The sequence below is a fragment of the Dama dama genome, chromosome 15, assembly GCF_033118175.1.
Source record: "Dama dama isolate Ldn47 chromosome 15, ASM3311817v1, whole genome shotgun sequence".
Classification (NCBI taxonomy): Eukaryota; Metazoa; Chordata; class Mammalia; order Artiodactyla; family Cervidae; genus Dama; species Dama dama.
In genome coordinates, this window is record NC_083695.1 from 61,847,553 (window position 1) to 61,863,330 (window position 15,778).

Consider the following 15,778-nt stretch of genomic DNA (forward strand, 5'->3'; position numbering starts at 1 on the left):
GACGAGCTCGGCTCCCGGGCGGGGATGGGGGGGTGGGGCGCATGCGCAGCATCCGGATTGCCGCGGGCCGGAAGGACAGGACAGCAGAGCCGCGGCGGCAGGCTTCAGACGCCGCGGTGGCCGCGGGGAGAGCGCGGGTAGGGTATGCGGCCCCTGGATGATACTGGGGCCGCCAAGCGGCAGGAGTCCGGGCTGCCGCTGATGGACATCTCGTCCCCGGGCTTCAGGCAGGAGCCGGCGGCTGCCGAGGTAGTGGAGACGCCCGGCCCCGGAGGGTGCTGGCAGTGCCCGTCCTCGCCGTGCGGCTCGCGTGCCCAGCAGGGTGAGTGAGGGGCGCGGACCCTGGCGCGGGTCTCGCCCGTGGGGGAACCAGGAGGTCGCCAGTGGGTGGGAGCTCCCGCAGCGGCGGGCGGGGGGCTGCGCATGGTGGACCGCGCCTCTCCTTCCCACCCTGCTGGAAGCTCCGGAACACCCTCGCGCTGTCACCTGCGGGCGGAAGGGGGGGCGCGGGGTGCGGGCTGGAAAGAAGAAGCCCCCTGCCTCCCAGTCGGCGGAAAGACCGGAGAAAGTTTCTGATTGCTTTGGAATCTGTTTAGGATTCTGAAACTGTTCCTATAATTAAAGTGTTGCTGGCAGGATCGTGGAGTCCGATTGTCGTTCGGTGCGCCCTGCCGGAGGTTGGGGGTCAGCGAGAAAGGCCATCACGAAGGGGGCTGAGGTTGGGAGGAAGCTAACCAAGAAACCTGATATCAATGGTAAACGGTGTTCCTCGAAGAGGAAGTTTAAAATCATCAAGTCTAGAAAAATGTTTGTCTCAGTCTTAAGACTCTTGGGAAAGCAAAGTTGAGTGGGACCACTGGTTCTTAACCTTTTTTGAGTTACAAGGAATTTTTAGCAACTGAGGCAAAAGGAGACAGAAGCACAATCTTACATACATGGGTAAGAGGTTCACGGACCCACCTCCAAGACCAGGGACACTTTATTTTGTTCAATGTCTTCCTTCCACAAATGATGAAATTGAGGCCCCGGAAAGTGAGGGCTTTGGCAAGATTTTGTTTGATTTGTTTTTTTCTCTGAAGATTTGGCATGTTTGGAAAAGACACTCCACAGGTCTGGGCAGCACCGGGCATAGGATCCCAGTTTGCTAGAGACCCAGCCCAGTGCCCTTCCTCCCAGCCTCAGGCATATTCCTCCTTCAACTTCACCACCCACTTGAAGCAGCTTCTTCCAAGAAAGAGAAACAGGCAGATCTCCTTTCAAGACAAAGTTACAGTCTGCACCACCTCATCCTCTAGGTCACCTCCCCTAGTGTGAGCTGGGATTTCTATGCTGTTTAGCCAACCCCACTGTTCCCCATCTGTAAGAGTCACAAAGTTCACAAACTTTATAGACAGACAAACCCCAGGGAGATGGTTCTTGTTCCATTTTCATCCTAAATGCTAAGAGAAATGATCAGGCTTCTGATTATTTATTTAGGGGTTACCTTCAGCTGAGGGCTTCCCTGGTGGCTCAGAGGTTAAAACGTCTGCCTGAAATGTGGGAGACCTGGGTTCAATCCCTGGGTCGGGAAGATCCCCTGGAGAAGGAAATGGCAACCCACTCCAGCATTCTTGCCTGGAGAATCCCATGGGCAGAGGAGCCTGGTGGGCTAGAGTCCACGGGGTCGCAGAGTCAGACACGACTGAGCGACTTCACTTCACTTCACTTTCAGCTAAGTGGACCAGAGGTGCAGCTTTGAAGAGGTCAGATTCTTGTCTTAATATCCTAGGCCTGAATGTTCTGATGGACTGCTGAGTTAGTCCTTGCAAGCTTTTAAGTGATTTCCCTGTTTGTGAATCAAAGAGGAATATTTCAGGCAGAACATGGCAAAACCTATGTAAGCAATTGCACCCAAGAATCTTGAGGGGGTCTTTTAATTTCAAAGAAAGTTGCTAATAATAAGACTTAGAAATACTTATTATAAGGTAACTAGGTAATAGTCCAAAAAAGGGAGTGCCACAGAAACACTTTAAACCTCTGTACTGTGGTCACTGAACTTTGTGACAGTATCATTTTAGCCTCTTAACCCAACTGCTTATCTCAAGAAAGTTCATTTTCAAGTTCAGGCTGAAACTTGTTACCCATTTTTCTTACATTCTTGGATAACCTTCACAGATAGCATATAGCTATCCTAAGACATCTGTTTATTTTCATGAGGGACAGTGTGAGTCTTAGACTGAAGCAAGGAGTTGTCTTAAGTCTGTGCCTCTCATTCTCCTGGAAGGAGTGAGTTCCTTAGGGTAGCAGTGGCCCTGAAACCAGCAGAGCTCTTTACAGTGACCAAGATCCTGTTTCAGTGGGTCTAGGGTAGGGCTGAGATGGAAGTTTTAAAAGTTCCTAAGTTGATTCTAATTCCCAACTGGGTAGTGAATCACCAGTTTAAAGGAGAGGATAGAGAAACCGAGCAACTTTTCAGTTTTCTTCTGACTCAGGAAATCACACTGTTGCCACTTAAGTTGAATTATTTAGAGTTACCAGATTATTAGATATGCTTGCATGGAGTATGATTGTGGAAGCATATATATAAGCAAATGCCTCTTTGGATTATGCTATTCTTGTTCATTTCCTTTGACAGGACTGAAATTATTATTCTGTAAGAGACTGAAGTTTGCCAGTCCTCAGCCTCAGAACAATCAAGTTCAGCCAGACCTTGAAACTTAAAGTTTTAAAAGAGTTAAAATACCATAAGTTAAAATATTCCTTGAGAAAAATTTTAAAGTTTAGGTTGGAGAAGATCCCTGAAACACAGACCAAGATGTTTTTTGTTCTTGATCTTCCCATTCTGTTCTGTTCTGTCTGAGGGTGTAGGTTCTATGTAAGGATTAGGTTTCTTCTAAGAAAAACTATTTTATTTGGACCTGAATTCTGAAATTTCAGAAGCTGACCTCTAAGGCTGACCACAACCAAGACATGTACTTTGTGGTGCTTAACCTTCTAAAGCTTCCTTCTCATGGACTGAGTGGGTATGTACAGTTTGGTTCCTGCAGTATCTGAGCACATAGATATAGACTAGAATGGAGGATTCTGGTACTTATAACAGATAACCTATTACATGGCGACTGCTAACTCCAGGTCATTCCCTTTAGCTGTACACCTTGAACAGGAAAAGGTGGAGGCCTCTGGCCAGAATGGCATCTTTTACTACAAAGGTCAGGCTGTAGTGTACGCCCAGGAGGATTGTGCATCATCACAGTTTGGTCCCACTTTGCAAATTGTTTATCACTGTGGGCAAAAATATCTAGTTAACATGTGGATGTTGAAGTGTATTAGCTGATGTTTGTGCTTATCAGAAAAGGGCATTAAGACAAACAAACATTGTACAATACTGGTTTATGGCTGAGTAACCCACTGTAAATTCCTAGATTGGAATTATAATCTTGCTTTACTACAAATTGCATGTGCCTACACATCCTTCACCTCTGCTATGCTCATAACTAACAAGGGCCGTACTGTATTTCCACCCTGTTCTCTCCTTGGTTTTTTGTGTGTTAGTTTTTAAAAAAACTATTCTTCAGTATGTGGCCTATCTTTTAAGGAGTTCTCTGCTTACCCTTTTGCATTTTGCTCTCCTCTGAATGACCAGGATGAGATTGAAAGCACGCTCTACTCCTCTCTTAGACAGCTGTGTAAGACAGAGGCAGTGGCTGCTCCTATAGACCTTCATTAATGGACTGAATACTTGATGCCCTGGAGAGAACAGAAGTTTCCTGGTTAAGATCAAGCCAAGAATTAGATGGCAGTTCTTTTTTTCTTTTTTAAAAAATTTTAAGCACTTTGGGGTCAGAGGGATAGATAACCTAGCTCCTGCCCTCAAAAAGTTGTGTTCTAAATGGAAGATAAGTTGTAAACCATGAAAACCTAAATATCTGCTTGCATGTGTGCTAAGTCGCTTCAGTCATGACTGACTCTTTGTGACCCTATGGGTTGTAGCCCAACAGACTCCTCTGTCCATGGGATTCTCCAGGCAATAGTAGTGGAGTGGGTGGCCATGCCCTCCTCCAAGAGATCTTCCTGACCCAGGGATCGAACCCTTGTCTCTTATGTCTCCTGCACTGGCAGGCAGATTCTTTACCACTCACGCCAGCTGTTCAAAATAACTAAACAGAGAGCCTTCTCAGATTATGCTTTTGCCTGTGGTGTTAGACTATGCATCTTATATTATTTAAAAAAAACCCCGCCAGGCTTTCTCACATTATTTCCTTCAGCAAATTTTTATTCAGCGTCTTCCATGGGCCAGGCCTGAACAGCTCAGCTGAGCTCTCAGCCCTAGAGGAGCTCACAGGCTTGTGGGGGAAGCCAGATAATCAACAAGTAGCCACATCACACAGTTCGGACCTGTTTTCCAGAAAAGAACACATTCTGTCTAAAGCTGAGTTCACCAAGGAGGTGATATAAAATATCACTTGGAAGCATTTTTCTCTCGCCATCTTGATAAATATTTCTTAAAGATTTCTTTCACCATCTTGGCAAGCTTGTACTTTTTTTTGACTTACGAGTGAGGGAAGAGTCTTCAGTGAGCCAAAGAAATCCATTTTATAGTGTGAACTGCAGTTTAAAAATGTAGGCTTAAATTGTTGCCCTCTGCCTGTGTTCTCTATTCTGGGCGGGGAAAATGGTTCAGGTCCAGAGAATGGATATTAATTAGGAGGTAATATTTGTATTCTGTGAGTCATCAGTGTCATTCCATTTTTCTCAGTATCTAAGTAAAAGTGATAAAACATGGAAGCAAGGACTAACCAGAATTTAATCTTTTTCAGAAGCTGAGAAGAAAGCACCCTGTCCTGGACTTGGCTTGTTTTACACATTATTGTCTGCGTTCCTTTTCTCAGTGGGCTCCTTATTTGTTAAAAAAGTGCAAGACATCCACGCTGTAGAAATTAGTGCATTCCGATGTGTGTTCCAAATGCTAATCATTATCCCTTGCTTAATATACAGAAAGTAAGTATTTCTTACGTGCCAAGTAGAAGGTATTAATAAATGTTTGTAAATCTTCTGACCTGCTTAAATCATCTACTCTCCAGCATCTGCTTTATCCCTCTCATAGATTTACCAGTCCTCATACCCTTTGGCTCAGATTAATGAAAAGTCACAAGGATCCACCCATAGAAGTTGCTCTCATAAGCACAAACCACATGCCCAACAAAGGAGGGGAAAGAGTTCAGTTATTCACCAGCCCCTCATTTTGAGAACAACGCTTTCCTTGTACAATTCCCCCCATCTTGTACCACCCTCCCTCTTTCCTTTGGCATAACAAGTATTTGGAGGAGAAAAGTAAACAAGAGGAAATAGTAGTGTCTCCTGGTGTCAGAGGTTTCTTAAAGTATAACAGGCTGTTCTCCGACCAGGGCAGACAGAAAGGTACAGTAATAATATTTCAATCTTCCCACTAGGGTGCTGTGGGAAAGATGTAAGGCGATCTTAAGAAAGGCCTTTTGTAAAAAAATTTAAATAATTACTTTATTGCCAAAAAATGCTGACCATCATCTGAGCCTTCAGCCAGTCCTAGTCTTTTCACTGGTGAAGGGTCTTCCTTCATGTTGATGACTGCTGACTGCACGGGGTGGTGGTTGCTGAAGGTTAAGGTGACTGTGGCAATTTCTTAAAATAAGACAGCAGTGAAGTTTGCCACATCAGCTGACTCTTTGAGAAAGGCCCTTTTTAACTCCTTTCTTGTTCAGTGTCCATCTGCAAACTGGAGGGAATGATACCCTTTGTCCTCTACCCTATACGAAAACTGTATTCACCATCCTTACAGTCTTCTCCCTGGCCAGCCTCTCTTCCCCTTGCACGTGGACCCCATCCACACACCCTCCCCAGGTCAAAATTATGCCTCCCCCACACTGTTATAACCTCTACACATCCCTGTGTATTTAGACACCTGCGAGGAGGGACTGTTGGGTTCCTGGTGGCAATTTGGCTCTTTGTCTCTTTGGGTAAAGATGTTTTGACTCCAAATGAAAAGCTTCAGTCACTTGCTATCAAAGTCTCCTTGTATCTATAACTCAGCACAGATTTACTTAGAATTGTTTCACTCCTTATCCCAAGCTTTTGGTGAAAAGGGTGAAAATACAGGAAGAGCAAAAATATTGTCAGAAATTCCTGTGTAGGTGTGGACAAGTCACAGTATTTTAGGAAATGATGGTGGGTAAGACTTAAGAAATGTTGAAGAGTGCCAACAGACCACTGATGTGAACACAATCATTCTCTCCATTTTGGAATAAAAGTACTGGCAGTAAGGCACTTAGAAAAATTTTCTTACACTGTTGGCACTAATCTGTTTTGACCCATTTTATGTTTCACTATCATGGAAAAAACTCAGCTTCTCAAAGTATGGACCAAAGGTGACCACACTTTCATTCCTAACTTCAGAGACCCAGGGGTCCCTATATCAAGCCTAGATGCTGTTCTAAAAAGGCCAGCTCTGTAATAGACCAGTGAGCCACACCTAGGCAGGAACTTACACAGTGCCCTGCTTTGTAAATATTTAATTAAAAACCATTTGAACAGCAGTTACTATACTTATCCAGATGCTACAGTTCTTTTCCAGTGTATTTTAACTCACTTCCTAAGGAGAACAGTGAAAAGTTGTCTCATACTCAGTGGCTAAAATAAACTTTAGCATCGCTTCAACTTTAACAGAAAAAACTCATTAAGACTGAAAATGCACACTTGCATTCCCAAGTTTTCTTATATAGGGCAGCTAAATAGTGAAATTGTACCTATTATAAAAATAACACTTTTTCATTATAGAAAGTTTAGAGAAAACAAATATAAAGAAGAAAAATTATCTGTGAGTCTACCTGTATAAGGTATAACCACAATGAACATTTCAGTATATTTTCCTTTTTGTCTTTTTTTTACAAGCATATATCAATACATAGGGAAAATACTATCTCTATTTGCTGAATTATAATTATACTATTTATGTCTTATTTTTGCTTGTACTGTGAACACTTTAATGTCATTAGTTATACTTAGGAAACACTTTGTAAAAGGTATATTATTATAGTTGTAGACATAATTAATTTACCATTTCCTATTTTTGAAAGTTAAGACTTTTAAGATAATGTTTAAGATATAATTTGAAAACAAATGCCAAGTCCATTTAATATGCATTCGTTCCTTTGAATTTACAGAACTGGGTTTATAGGCCCCAAAGGTCAACGAATCTACCTGCTCCTCAGAGGAGTCCTTGGTTCTAACGCCATGATCCTTTTGTACTATGCCTACCAGCTGACGTCTCTCGCAGATGCCACAGTTATCTCCTTTAGCTGCCCGGTGTTCACCTCTATAATTGCTTGCATATTTCTCAAGGAAAAATACAGCCCCTGGGACGCCCTCTTCACTGCCTTCACCATCACTGGAGTGATACTGATCGTGAGGCCACCATTTTTGTTCGGTTCCGAAGTCGCGGAGACGGATAAAGACTATTCAGTTCACGTGAAGGGCGCTTTGGTGGCCCTCGCGCATGCTGTGTTTGCTGCCATTACTCTGGTTATCCTCAGAAAAATAGGGACATCTGTGGACTACATGTTGAGCATTTGGTATTATGTCATCATTGGCCTCATCGAGTGCGTCATTGTCCTTTCTATTTTAGGAGAATGGCGTCTTCCGCACTGTGGGTTAGACAGGCTATTTCTCATACTAATTGGAATGTTTGGTTTGGGAGGTCAGATGTTTCTGGCAAAAGCCCTTCAGATAGAAAAGGCAGGGCCAGTAGCATTAATGAAGACCATGGATGTGGTCTTTGCTTTTATCTTTCAGATTATTTTCTTTAATGACATGCCGTCATGGTGGACAGTGGGTGGCTCCCTATGCGTAATAGCCAGTAGCACTGGAGCAGCCATTCGTAAATGGTGCCATAGTACCAAATAAAGCATCACTGCCAAAATGTGTATTTTTTTTAAAGTACACCGTCACCCAGTTCAGACACACAGTGGACACACACACACCTGGAAAATCTGCATTTACTTCATTGATTATATTTAATACATTTCATAAAGTATAGTCTTTAGTTGAGAATAAGCCAGTCAGTTGGGTGTAGCAGTGATTTCTTTAGTCAATTATTTTTTGGTTTTGGATTTTTGTTGTTGTTGGGGTGGCATTGGTAGGTGTTGGTAAGAGGATAGATCATTCTTTGAAGAAAAACTGCACAATTTTTGACTCTAAGTATAAATATATGTAATTTTTAGAAGTGTATTTTTGGTACTGATGGGATATAGATGGGAGGAAATTTTAGATTCTCTTTCAGCAGTGTAGAGGCTGAAAAACTTACTGATAATAATGCTGCTATATAACTAGTGTTATGCTGAGAATTCATTTGAAATGTAATCCCATTTAGGAGGCTAAAGCTGAAACTTGGAGTAGGTGCCTACTTAATGGTATTAATAAAACTAATGAATTAGCCTTATTTTCAAGGCTTTTATAAACAATTGTCATTCTTTTAACCCGTATTTGTGCCTTTTCACTTTAATGCTAAAACTTTTATGCATAAACTTAAAAAAAGAAAATCTTTCCATCACATCTGGCTAATAGTTTTCTGTTTTAGTGGCATTAGCAACTGTAGCTACATTCTGTAATTCTAACTGTCCTCTTTTTTTTTTTTTTTTTGAAACACCCCTAAATTTTTCTTAACCTTCTAAGATTTTAGGTGTTTAAAAATCATAAGAAAGAAATCTTGGCATAAGCAGTATGCACATTTCCATTCTGAAGTGTTTTCCCCATAATAGAAATGTGATTTTCTATAAATTTTCTTTGAATTTATGGTGTGATGCCAAATAAAATTTTCTCAGGGTTTTATTCACTTTAACCATAAGAAACTGATGAGATTTTACCTTTTCAACTTAAAAAAATCATAGTTCCTTATGGTTCACCCTATTAAGATACCTCTCTTACCTTCTAAACCAAATACTTAAGGGACTTTGGAGTATATTTTTTAAATTACTTTTTAAAATATAGTAATCCTAGTAAACTTATTTTTGTAGTCTTTTTCCCTTATGGAATTTTATATAATAATGCTTCATGTTATATATTAAATGTAAAGACCTGTGAATCCACAATTAATTGATTTTTGTAATTTCTTAAAAAAAAAAAAGAATCACTGTTAAATTCTAGTATATCAGTATGACCTTAAGTGTCAGTGCTGAACCATGATACTAACCTCATGAGTTCAAACAACACATTTTATATCTGGAATTTCTTCAGGCCAGTACTCTGTAGTTAAAGAGAGAATGTAATATTTAGGAGAACTTGAGAGGTTAATCAGGAAATAGAGAGTACATACTGTTTGTCACAGTGAACCCTTTATTGGTAGGGCTTCAGCTCTTACTGTATCAGACCTAGCATCTGTGCTCTTAAGCCTACAGATTTGAACGCTTATAGGCTCCTTCCCATTGTTTCATCACAAATCTGCCAAAGTAAGAAAGAACTTGGCTTCTGAGGTTTATGCCATGGTGAGAAACGATCTTTTCCAGTAGTTCCCAGAGGAAATTTTTGGCTTGCTGATCTTCCCAAGTGCTTCTCACCAGACAAATCCTAAATGAAGTCTATTTAGGAGAGTCACACTATTATTATAACTTTAGCCTACTCTGCAGTATTCAAGTTTAGAGTTGCAGAACCATCATTTTGCAACTATGTTAGATAATTATAGACTTGGAGCTTTCTAGGGCTCAAAGGTTAGAGATCCTCTTGTAGGAGATATACTCCGTGGTTAGGGATGCTAGGGAGGGGACCTGCCCAAGATGGGTTTCCATGGTCTTATTTATCCCTCCTTTAGTTCCAAGGTAAAGTATGGAAAGGAAACCACTGCTTGAGATATCTAAGGTTAATTAACTCTCAGGGATGCCTCTCCTGGTTCTCTACCTTGCACAATAAAACAACCGATGGGACCTTGGAAGTTACATCCCTCTGGGCCTTTACATTTCAACAAAGTGGTTTTAGTACTTGAATGTCATAATATATGACCAAAGTTGGAGAAAATGTTTCTTCTCCTGACTTTTACAGGGTGTGATTCTTAAACCTTTTATAATGTCCAAGTTATATACAAGGATATGTATTGTAACAATTGTGGGTGTGTATATTTTGCAAAGACTTCAGTTCCTATATCTTGAAAAGGAAACTATTTTCATAAACTGCTTCTATTTTATAATTACTAATAAAATTAATATGAAAGAAAAACTATATTTTGGTTTTAATGATTGTAGCATATGCTTAGTTAATATAACTTGTTTCTTTTTTTAATCCATGTGCATCAAAATGTATTTATTAAAGAGACTGACCTCTAGCCAGTTGTGATATAGTCTCAAGTTTCAAACTGTTTATCTCTCGGATACTGTCACATCAAATCTAATGTCTCAAAAAGAATCTTATGTTCCAGTGAGGCCTTCATTGTTCTAGTTCCTCAGATCTTGAAGCAGTTTCTGTTCCAACAGCTAATCTGTTACTAAGTCTTATAGGGTCTTGTCTTCTTACTGTCTCATGAATTCTTCATCCTTTGCACTCCTGCTGTCTTAGTCCAAGACTTATCCCCTCACACCTGAATTATCACAACAGTATCTTGGGTCTCTAGATCCAAGACTTCTAGACTCTTTGTTCCACTCAGATTCTTGTTCCACTGCCAGATTAATCTGCCTAAGGCCCTGCTTTCATTGTTACTCTGGTTTGCATGAAGGCATAACAATGCTTTCTTATACACCACATCACATTCAAATTATTCATCTGATCCTATTCCTACTTCTCCAGCTTGATTTCCCACATCCCAAGACAAATTCCATACTCATGTCAGTCTCCCCACCAACTCCCACACTTGCCAAGAGATTCTTTCCTCTGTGTTTTGCGTGCTTTCTTTGCCTTCTAAAGCCTTTTAGCGTCCAGTGGCTCACCTGAGCCATTGTTTCTTCCACTGTCTCCAGCTTCTCCCACTCATACTCGTCCATCTTGGAAGAGTGGATAAAGCACTGGATTAGTCATCTGAAGATCTGGGGGTGGTGTCATCCCTTTCCATCTCGGCCCTTCCAGTTAGTGTCCTTGAGCCTGTTTTCCTCATTTGCTTCAATTATTAAGTACAAAAATATTACCTGCTCCAACCCATGTTACAAATAAGTGTCACAGAAGACTTGTAGACCACAAAGGAGGACAAAAACACTTAAGTACTGAACTGTGGTTACGATAGCAGAGTTGAGTATTCACTTCCTATTCAAAATGATGCCTAGCCCAAGGTCCTTCCCCCCTGAGCAGCCTCACCAGGAATGGTATGAACAGTCTTCTTGATCACAAACCTTATTTGGCCCTCTCTTGCTAGCACAGAATCCTACTGTTGGAGAGCTCTGATTTCCTGGGTGACATGCCCAGGAAGGGACGCCAAGGGTCACCAGCCTTTTAATCTTATCCATAGGTGTTGCCACTTTCCCAGTTCTGGCTTTAGCTCTGTGAATATTGCACTTGGCTTTGACTGGGGCTGGGGAGGGCGCTGGTGAGCCTGATTCTCTGTGTGTTTCACATGTAGTATTCATCAAACTCAGCATAGCTCTTCTAGCCTCTTATCTTTTCACCCAGTAGGCATAATTAGTCTACTGAGGGTAACTTAGTGGGAAGAGAGCCAGACATCTTTGATAACATGCTGGCCTCCAGTGTAGGTGTATGGCACCATGGTCAGGACTGGACGTGAGGATTTGGTAATTACAGTGTAGGCTGGTCAGCCTGAGCACTGTTACATGATCCCTTTGGTCCCTTATATCAAATCTAATACAGCTACTGTATTCACTTAGAGTTCTCCAAGACACCCATCAGGGACCCTCTGGGATCCATAAAGACCATTCAAGTTTTAGCCTATTTGAACACCAGGCCTGGAAAACCAGTTCATAGAGAGCCCATGGAATTTGGCACTGCCCATCATTTCCTGGAAATTGGAGGATTTATGGCAGGAGGGTAAGGAGCAGACATATTTGGTGTCAAGGTAAGGCAAAAATGTTATACCATAGAAGTCCAGTCCACAAGAAAACGTTCCAATGGGTTCCACTAGGTACTATGCTAGCTGTCATCTACTGAGCCAGATTTGCAACAATATGAAACATGCTATTTTTATCACTAAAAATATAGTTACTTTTCATAAGAATGTTGTTGTTGTTTAATCACTAAGTCATGTCCAACTCTTTTGCAACCCCATGGACTATAGCCCGCCAGGCTCTGCTGTTCATGGAATTTCCCAGGCACAAATACTGGAGTAGGTTGCCATTTCTTTCTCCAGGGGATCTTCCCAACCCAGGGACTGAACCTACATCTATCTCCTGCATTGGCAGATGGATTCTTTACCACTGAGCCATCAGGGAAGCAAGAATGTTATTTATATTACCATATAATGGAATTATTTTAAATAAATAAATTCAAACTTTTTAGCTTTGCTTTTAAATATTATTTTATATATATGTGTGTATGTATAAATATATGTGTGTGTATATATATATACCTCCCACATAAACCTGAAGCTCTTTGGAGTCCTCAGAAATGTTTAAGAGAGTAAAGGGGTGCAGCACCAAAAATTTTTTGGCCCATGGTCATTGGTAGTGGTGGTGGTGGCTTAATTGCTAAGTCCTGGTCAATGCTTTGGACCCCACAGACTGTAGCCCACCAGGCTTCTCTGTCCAAGGGATTTCTCAAGCAAGAATACTGGAGTGAGTTGTCATTTCCTTCTCCAGGGGATCTTCCTGACCCAGGGATCTAACCCAGTACTGCAGGTAGATTCTTTACTGACGGAGCCACTAGGGAAGCCCATTAGCAAATTGTCTCTGTTACTTCCTGTATATGTACTTTGGTTTCTTTGTATGTGCACTTTAGAAAAGTCAGAAGACTTTGTACTATGCAGCGTAGTACTTACATCCATACAACTTACAAAGGGCAATTTGACAGCATCAATTAATTTACAGATGCATGTTATTTTTTCACCCAGAAATTTCATTTCAGGAATTTGAATTACATATATTTATAATTACAGGAATTGCAGATATACTTTCTTACTGTAAAATGACATATACAAGATTATTTACTACAACATTAAAGTGGTGGCTCAGACGGTAAAGCATCTGTCTGCAATGCTGGAGACCCGGGTTCAATCTCTGGGTCGGGAAGATCCCCTGGAGAAGGAAATGGCAACCCACTCCAGGACTCTTGCCTGGAAAATCCCATGGACAGAGGAGCCTGGTGGGCTACAGTCCATAGGGTCGCAAAGAGTCAGACAAGACTGAGAGAATTTACTATTACAACATTACTTAAAAGCAAAAAACAGAACTAGCCTGAATGTTTCTCAATAGGGTACTGGTTAAATCAGCAATGGTACATACACAAAATAAAATGCCATTGAAAGTAAATTAAGGGAGAGCAAGGGAGCTTTACATGCATAGATGTGAGATGTGGGATAATTTTCAAGATTAAGTGAAAAGGCAAGATTCAGATAGTAGTAGAGTATGAGAGCAATTGTATAAAAAGAAGGTAAACAATATTTCAGGAAGAGATACACAAATTTGGTAACACTGGTTGCCTTTAGGAAGAAGAAATTGGTGGCTGAAGAACAGGGTGGAAATGAGACTTTTCATTGCATCCCCTTTTATACCTTTTGAATTTTGAGCTATGTGAATATATAATGTAGCACACAAATAAAATAGAAAATAAAGCTGGTAGAACAAAACCAAAAAGATGACATGACATAAAGGTCAGGAGAATAGAAAGGAGGGAATGATAGAAATAGAGATATACATATATGCATGCATGTATGCATGCATGCATACATTTGTAGAGAAACGTTTACTGTTTTAATCTGATTTATCACTTGGCCATGATTACTGACTTCCTTTTGCTTTCTCCTCTTTTCCTTATCTAGCTTGCAAGCCAAACTTTAATTTCCACATGTTCCACAACTGAAGAAAATACAAAAAGAAAATCTGAGTTTCCCTTAGATTAAAAAAAAATACTGTCCAGCCCAGAGCCAAATATCTGCCTTTCCACAGCACCAAAATTATTTTTACATGGAAAGGAAACTAGTATTTATTAAACATGTCCCATCCAGGCCAAGAGCTTCTTGATCTTTGCCTCATTCAATCCTTGCCAACTCTGGGAGATGGGCTGGTTGGGAAATTAGAGTTCAAAGAGGTTGAAGGGGATCACCTACTAGTAAACTCCAGTGCTCTCACTAGTAAATGATGGAACTGAGTCACTGCCCTAGGTCAGCCTGATCCCAAAGACTTGACCTTTCCAATCCCCACATTACCTAACTAGCTGGGGCAGAATCAGGACAGAAACACTGTGGTGTTTACCACCACAGTGAAAGGACTACTTCTTGACTTTGGGATTTGGATGTATATATACCCTTCTCCCACCTCCTCTTCTCTCACACAGCAAGAGCCGGATGTGCGAGTATAGAAGGTGGTGACAATGCTGCATATATTTTAGTTTTATTTCTTTCAACCCATTGATCAATAGTTATTGAGCAGTAGCCATATACAATCACAAAACAAGGAAACATCAAATATTGCTAAGCCCTCAAAATGGTCAAGATGACATGCAAACGTGACATATATACATACCATGTAATCAGTGCACCTGGGCTACAGCAACATACTGCCCAAGGACCTGGGAATGTGGTAGCCTCCTGAGGCCTCAAAGCAGGGAAGAACGGAGCTGAACCTCGGGCCAGCCATGTTTAGCTGTAACTTCCCTAGAGATACTCAGAACATTTTTTAGGGTGTAACATACCAATCAGAAGGGCTGACCCGCATCAGAAACAGGAAAGGAAGGTGGCTGTGGCAGGCATGTTCACACAGTAGAGATGGGACACACTATCTTGGTGTGTCCCAGTTTTTCTCCCTAAAGTACCCCTAATAGCTGACAAGAGTCTGGAGGCATAGCTATAATCACAGCAACAATAACCATTACCCTTTATTTTGTCTTTCATGTGTAAGCTTCTGTCCTACTTTTTTTTTTTAAATTTATTTATTTGGCTATGTTGGGGCTTAGCCGCAGCATGTGGGGTCTTTAGTTGTTGCATGGGATCACTGAGTTGCACCATATGGGATCTAGTTCCCTGACCAGGGATCAAACCTGGGCCCCCTGCACTGGGAGCACAGAATCTTAGCCACTGGTCCACCAGAGAAGTCCTCTAACTGGCTTATCAAGTCTTGCAACTCTGTGGGGAAGGCTATTTATTGTCCTCACTTAATTGTTGAGGAAACAGAAGCTAGGAAAAGTTAAATGACTTGCCCAAGGGCATGTAGCTAATAAGTGCAGAGCCTGGGTCTTAAAACCCTCCTCTGTCAAACCCCAACCCTCTGTTCTTGACTCTGCTACTCTACTGCTCACCCTAAGACTGAAGCTGCCCATCTCAAGCTCAAAAGCTCTTTGAGGCTTAATGCTTTTTAAAAAATTTATGCAATTTTTGGCATCTTAATTAATAATACATCTGAGTGTTTTGGTATAAGGATATTATTTTAAATTACCAATTTGGTCATTTAACTTTTTATTGCCCAAATCTTTGGTTATGAAGATGGGACCTCTATTACGGTATTGCTGTCCTTCTAAGAAGAGGAAGAAACCAGAGCCCCCTCTCTCTACCATGTAGGGATACAGCAAGAAGGCAGCTATCTACAGACCAGGAAGAAGGTCCTCTGTTAAGAACCAAATCTACCAACACTTTTATTTTGGATTTGCCAGCCTCCAGAACTGTGAGAAGCCACCTCCATCTATGGTATTTTGT

The 15,778-nt window shown here is 41.3% G+C and overlaps 1 protein-coding gene across 2 annotated transcripts; it reads left to right on the forward strand.

The window, feature by feature from the left end:
• The first annotated feature begins 58 nt into the window (after positions 1-58).
• SLC35G1 (solute carrier family 35 member G1) lies at positions 59-10,216 on the forward strand. Of its 2 annotated transcripts, none has more exons than XM_061162211.1 (3): positions 59-322; positions 4,797-4,977; positions 7,176-10,216. In XM_061162211.1, exons 1-3 carry the CDS (start codon positions 145-147, stop codon positions 7,912-7,914), a joined length of 1,098 nt encoding a protein of 365 aa, XP_061018194.1. In that variant the 5' UTR covers positions 59-144; the 3' UTR covers positions 7,915-10,216. The 2 variants fall into 2 exon arrangements, with proteins under 2 accessions (XP_061018194.1, XP_061018195.1); XM_061162212.1 differs by having other exon boundaries at positions 4,800-4,977.
• Positions 10,217-15,778: the final 5,562 nt, after the last annotated feature.